Below are 6,778 nucleotides of genomic sequence, written 5' to 3'. Positions count from 1 at the left end.
GGCCCGCACCCGGCCACGCCCGCTTTAGCGCGCCACCTCGTGGCTTTCAAATTGGCCGTGAAGAAGTAAAAAAAAATTATTTTTCTTAAATATATATAATTCAAATTAAACCTAGAACCGGTTCAGAGACGGCACATTTCCGATCATTATGACGCTGCTCTGATACACAAAACAATCATCATAATAGTATTAACAATCCTATGGTTTAGATTTTTTTTAGCATTATTAATTTAGTTTACCATCGTCTAATTTCAATATTAGTCCGTTTATTTATTTTTCAGAGTGGGATAAGGACCCTCCCGGGGACCTTCTGGACAAGCGTGATAAAAAGTTGGACGTTAGAATATTGCGCCGCATCCGTCCTGTTTACCTAACCTTTGCACGGCCGCTCTGAGTTGTAAACGCGCGTTTTCTCCTCCCGCGCTGTTTATTTGCTCTGAACGATCATTAAAAATAAAAAAAAAATGTAAAAAAAAAAAAAAAACCCTCCATCCGCTCGCCTGTCTCTGGTCTACCTTCCTCGCTCTGCTCCCATTGGCCGGCCGAGGCGCGATGGGCGGGGCCACGGCCGGGGGGGCGGGGCCGCGGCGGCCGTGCGCGGTTTAAATGGCTTTGGCGAGGCCAGCGGCGGCGCACATTGTCGAGCGCGGTTCCGACGGGGACGGACGGTGGCGGTGGCGCGGCGACGCCGGACGCCGACTGGTGGGATTTTACTGCGGCCGGCTCTCTCCTCCTCCTCCTCCTCCGGATGACGGGACAGGTGAGGTCTTTTAAACGGCTTCCTCTCTGCTGCACGGCGACGCAAGAGCATCGTTCGTAGATTTAGACTTTTTTTTTAATCTGTTAAATTTTTTTGCGCAGAACGCGCTAAAAGAGAGTAAAACTAAAGGAAAAATGGGTATTTAAAGTCATTGAGGTCTTGATCTGGATGAAAGTTGGGTTTCCGCTGCCCCGCACCTGTCACCATTCGTCCCCGAGAAAATGTGGCGTCCGAAGGGGGGCTTCGGGTTGCGCCGTGACCCGCGTCCTCCGTCAGATGGTCCTCTGGGGGGGTCAAGCAATAAATAATCGCCAACAGAAAAAAAAAACAGCGCCTATAATGAGTTTCCGACTCTTATTAATTATTAAGCATGAATTAAAATCGTGGAAAAGACGGTGAAAGCGTTGAAGTTCGTTTCGTGCAGCCTTTCTGGACCCCAGTGAGCACCCAGTTCTGACATTTTTTCTCACTGTTAGTAGGTGATGCTTCCTCGCCATCTCAACACATCTTTTGTGGCCCAGCGTGCTCTTACTTTACTTTACTTTACTTTACTTTGCAGACGCTTTTATCCAAAGCGACTTACAGGAGGAAGACACCAGCAATTCTCGTTCGATTTCTATAGATTTTGAGTTTACAAAACTTAAGAGCCCTGATAAGTCCGAACTTGTCAGGAAAAGAACATGCTCTGGAAATGGTAACATGTATATGTGCAGTGTGTGTGCATGTGCGTGTGTAAGTGTAGATTCGTCTGAAATACTTTTTGAACAAGCAGGTTTTCAACTGCTTCTTAAAGGTGGTGGTAGTCGTCTCGGCTAGTCGAATGGAGCAGGACAGGTTGTTCCACCAGCCAGGGACAACAAAGGAGAACAGAGTCGATTGGGATCGGAGACCCCGTGAAGAGGGAGTTTTCAGTCTCGTTTTGTTTGCAGATCTGAGAGGGCGTGACGGAGTGTAGCTCTTGTTCAAGTTGTTATATCACACAAAAAAAAAAGACCTTTATCAACGACCCCGCAGATGCAATTCCATTTGTGTGTTACGAATGCAGGACGACAAGGTGTTTCTCTCTCTCTATCTATCTCTCTCTCTCTCTTTTCTTTATTAAGTTGCACCTGAATGTCTGAGATTCCCCGCATTCGAGAGCGACGCCTTAAAAATAAACGGCGAGGCCGAAACTCCTGGGCGCCGGTTGCCAGGGCGGCGGGGTCTACAACACGAACCCGAAGCACATGAGTAATGAGCGGCGTTTAACCCGGGCGAGGAATCCCCCCGGCGGACGAGATGAGATGATGAGGCCTCCCGGGACAGGGCTGCAAGTCAACAAGTCCTGCCTGGCCGGGGAGACGTCTTCATTACACGCCGGCGCGTTCGCTTGAGCAGGCCGCACCACGTCTATGTCGAGACCGGAGAGGGTGCGAGCAAATCCACGCGAAAAGAAAAAAAAAAAAAAACCCAAAAAGGTTTTTCCCCTTGAAGAGAAAGCAACTCTTTCAGACCCGAGATGTGGCCCACGAAACAGACGTGATAATTAAATCACAGTCACAGGCCATAAAACGAAGTCATTAAGACCCCAGAGCGTGTTGGAAAAAAAAAATGAATTAAAAAAAAAATGGTTTCCGGAGCCCCGCCACTCTGCGGGAAGGTAAAGAAACATTTTCCATGGGCGTTAATAACGCGTCGGTGGGCAATAACCCCGGCACGGGCGGGTTAAATAAAACCCGACACGTCCAAATTGGCGAAACTGATGTGTATGTAAATGTATGCATGTCGCGTAATTACTCTCGAGGACGGAACATCCGGTACCGCGGGCCTCCTTCGTCGCACGCGTTCGAGATAAATGGACCCGAGTCGGGGAAAGTCGTATTTTTTTGGAACTCGGTCCTCGGCGGAAGGCCGTGAGCCTCGGCCGGTCTAACTCCTGTCTCTCTCTCCTGTCTTTTTGCGTTTCCCCCTCGTCCCTTTTTTCAGGACACCGGGTTGATGAGGTCCAGGCGCCCCGTGCGAGAGGACTGAACGGCCGCCCAGACCTTCTAGCCGAACCCCCGAAGGCCGGGCCAGGAGCAGCGAGACGCCCCGGGGCCGCGTCTTGGAGCCCCCTTCCCTTTTCTCGCTGGTGTGGGTCCCCGAGAGCGCTTCGAAACTGTTTCTCCAACGCTTCTTCCAGAAACTCAGACTGTTTTCCAGAGCAGAAGCAGCACAGCCCTCCCAGGCAGAGGTGATGGGAAGTGTGCGGGCCAACCGCTACAGCGTTGTGTCATCCGAGGAGGACGGAATGAAGTTGGCCACCATGGCGGTGCCCAACGGCTACGGCAACGGCAAGGGCAAGGTGCACACGCGGCACCAGGCGCAGAGCCGCTTCGTCAAGAAGGACGGCCACTGCAACGTGCAGTTCGTCAACGTCAGCGAGAAGGGCCAGCGCTACCTGGCCGACATCTTCACCACGTGCGTGGACGTCCGCTGGCGCTGGATGTTCTGCATTTTCTGCCTGGCCTTCCTGCTGTCCTGGCTCTTCTTCGGCTGCGTCTTCTGGCTGGTGGCCATCTTTCACGGGGACCTGGAGAACAACGGCCCGCGGTGCGTCTCCAACGTCAGCACCTTCACCGCCGCCTTCCTCTTCTCCATAGAGACGCAGACCACCATCGGCTACGGCTATCGCTACGTGACCGAGGAGTGCCCCATCGCTGTCTTCATGGTGGTCTTCCAGAGCATCGTCGGCTGCATCATCGACGCCTTCATCATTGGTGCCGTCATGGCTAAGATGGCAAAGCCCAAGAAGCGGAACGAGACCCTGGTGTTCAGCCACCACGCCACGGTGGCCATGAGAGACAACAAACTGTGCCTGATGTGGCGGGTGGGGAACCTGAGGAAGAGCCACTTGGTGGAGGCTCACGTGCGGGCGCAGCTCCTGAAGTCCCGCACCACGGCCGAGGGCGAGTTCATCCCCCTGGACCAGGTGGACATCGACGTCGGCTTCGACAGCGGCATCGATCGCATCTTCCTGGTGTCGCCGATCACCATCGTTCACGAGATCGACGAGGACAGCCCCTTCTACGACATGAGCAAGCACGACCTGGAGAGCGCCGAGTTCGAGATCGTGGTCATCCTGGAGGGCATGGTGGAAGCCACGGCCATGACCACCCAGTGCCGCAGCTCGTACCTCGCCGGCGAGATCCTCTGGGGCCACCGCTTCGAGCCCGTCCTCTTCGAGGAGAAGAACTACTACAAGGTGGACTACTCGCGCTTTCACAAGACCTACGAGGTGCCCAGCACACCGCTGTGCAGCGCCCGGGACCTCGCCGAGAAGAAGTACATCCTGTCCAACTCGAACTCCTTCTGCTACGAGAACGAGGTGGCCCTCTCCAGCAAAGAGGAGAAGGAGGGGGCCAACACGGGGGTCCTGGCCCCGGAGGGCATGCACACGGACACGATGACCGACCCCGACCACAACCAGGCCATCGTGCCCCTGGAACCCCGACCCCTGCGACGAGAGTCCGAAATATGACTTTTAAACACTTTCTTTTTTTTTTTGGCTTTTCTTTCGGCGGACCTGGCGCGAGGTTTTTGCAGACACCCTCTCTTCAGAAAGGCACATTATGCGGAACTGGGCCCCGGAGGGCGGACAGATTCGAGTTGACGGTACTGCCGTGGGGGGGGAGGTTGACCGGGGCGTCCCGCCGCGGTGCACGACATCGGATGTGAAGCGGTTAACCGAGCACTCGAGTCTAATTCTTCTTTAGTTGCTTCTGTATGACTGACAGCGGAGCGGGAGCACGGGGACGGCCGTGCGACACTTGAAAAGAGCAGGCGTGTCTCTCTCCCTCTGCCCGGCAAGACTAGAACAAAAAAAAAAAAAAAAAAAGAAATAAGAAAAGTCAGATTTGGGATATTTTATCAGTGTAGTAGCCCCGTTGTTTTAATGCTGCTATGGAAAGATAAAGAGGGCCTACCGAGATCTATTGCGTAATCCAAAGGCAGATATGGAGTCCAGTAGGAACGTTTCGTACCGTCAGCTGTGACCCCCCCCCCCCCCCCCCCCCACCCCCGCACACTTGCACATTAATTGATCCCTGGGTAAATAAAACCCCCGACGCGGTTTCACAAGTCGTCGTTCTTGAAATGGCAAGGAGGGGGAGAAAAAAATGCAGCCGTTGGGGCTTTTCTTACCTCATCCTAATTGGGATTTTGAGCGAGATTCCCAGATAACAAACCCATTTTGCTGTTAAGTGAGCTGGTCTCGAAGAAACCCGATGCATTTTGCGCTGATTAGTTTGACGTTTGACACCTAGGACACGTACTATGTTGCGTGCAGCAGTCCGATTTATTTTGCTTTTAGCAAGCGGGACGCAATATGAACAATATGTTTGAACCATGTTTGGAACGGGGAGAAGAGAGAGAAACAAAGAGTAAGAAAAGAACGTGTGAATGATTTCGATAAAAGTGCTGCTATGGTGCACATTGTGGGGTTTTTCAATACAACACTGAAGCCAAAGAGTATTAGTTTTTCGCATAAAGACGCATTTGGTAGTTATTCTAGTAGGCGTAGCCCATAAAAATGAGAAAATAAAAAAAGCTGCCAGGTTTGATAAAACCTTTTTTTTGGTAAAAATTATGTACAGAGATGGCAAGAAACGTGCAAGTTAGGCCGTAATTCAGTGTTTAAATCAGTATTCTCGAGACGTAGTTAGAGTGACAGTGGGCAGTGTTTGAAATGACATGGACCTGTATTCAATCTGGTAACCTTACGGTGAAAAAAATCGATCTATTTTGACAGAAATCGGTCTTAGATGAGCTTGTGGGTAGGAAACCGGTGTTGTTAACTCCAGACACACCTCCCTGGTGTTTTTTCTTCTTCTTTCTGTATAAAACTTTCAAAATCCTGAATAGCCTTGACTTGACTCCAGTATGGCGAACGAATGTCATATTGCGGGACACGATTGGACAATCAGATCTCGGTAGCAGAACTCAGGGCCGTGGCTGCACGTGGAGCACGTACCCGTGATATCGCGCGTCCCGTCCGATCTCATCATATCAGCTTCTGACCAGGGCCCATGCCAAAGATGCCACCTGACCCCACGCACCCACACACACGCCTGCAGACGCCAGAGCACGGGGGTCTCCACAGCCCTCTAAAACTTGGGGACGTACGGAAAAAGACACACGCTGACCGCAAAAACGCAGTTTTGTTTTTCTTTTTCACTAGAAACATATTTATCACGGCATGCACAGAAATATGACAGATTGGCATTTATACTGAACTGAGAGAGTAGCATTATTTTTCCAGTGGAAATATTTTAGAGAAACGAATGAAGCACTATACACCTGGTATGTGCTAACCTTTTTTTTGGGTTTCAGGTGAATAAAAGTGCCCCCTCTGCAAGGCCCTCAGGCCACGCTTTCCCCCTTTACTGTAAATACCCCTGTCCGGTTGCAGTATTTTTGTATCAGTCTTCCTATACTGCAAAAAGCATTGGAATGTACAGATTTTTATATTATGATTAATATTATTGATATTATTAATGTAATTATTATTGTACATGCTATTTTATTTCTTCTTTTTTTTTCAATAAAACATCAGTGAATGATCAAATGGATGTGCTCATGTCCCACTTACATGTAAGTCGCCCTTATCCAGAGCGACTTACAACGTGCTTTCAAGTTACCATCGATGAAGAGATCAGTTCTAGTTCATTAGGAACCTCAACTATGAATACAACCTTTTTATTCACTCTGTTGTAGATTCTGTACACAAGTTCGCCAACAAGAAATTTACAAGTTAATCTAAATATTCTCTAAAGAGGAAGGTCTTGAGCTGCCGTTTGAAGGTGCTCAGTGACTGAGCTGTTCTGACCTCGAGGGGAAGTTCATTCCACCACCGAGGGGCCAAGACGGAGAAGAGTCTAGATGAATGTCTTCCTCGTACCTTCAGAGATGGAGGGACCAGGCGAGCAGTACTGGAGGCTCGGAGTATACGAGGTGCAGCGCGAGGTGTAATAAGGCTTCCTAAGGGCCACTTTCTTCATA

At 50.5% G+C, this 6,778-nt stretch overlaps 1 protein-coding gene across 1 annotated transcript; it reads left to right on the top strand.

The window, feature by feature from the left end:
- Nucleotides 1–631: 631 nt before the first annotated feature.
- On the top strand, nucleotides 632–6,344 carry kcnj2a (potassium inwardly rectifying channel subfamily J member 2a). Its single transcript, XM_028969696.1, has 2 exons — nucleotides 632–760; nucleotides 2,726–6,344. The coding sequence occupies exon 2, from the start codon at nucleotides 2,976–2,978 to the stop codon at nucleotides 4,257–4,259; it is 1,284 nt and encodes a 427-aa protein (XP_028825529.1). The 5' UTR covers nucleotides 632–760; nucleotides 2,726–2,975; the 3' UTR covers nucleotides 4,260–6,344.
- Nucleotides 6,345–6,778: the final 434 nt, after the last annotated feature.

This window comes from Denticeps clupeoides, chromosome 2 (assembly GCF_900700375.1).
Source record: "Denticeps clupeoides chromosome 2, fDenClu1.1, whole genome shotgun sequence".
NCBI classification, from domain to species: Eukaryota; Metazoa; Chordata; class Actinopteri; order Clupeiformes; family Denticipitidae; genus Denticeps; species Denticeps clupeoides.
Note: the sequence above shows the minus strand (reverse complement) of the source record. Positions and strands in the feature narration are given on the sequence as shown.

Coding starts and splice junctions, on each gene's coding strand:
- kcnj2a (XM_028969696.1), top strand. CDS start 2,976: ATGGGAAGTGTGCGGGCCAACCGCTACAGCGTTGTGTCATCCGAGGAG.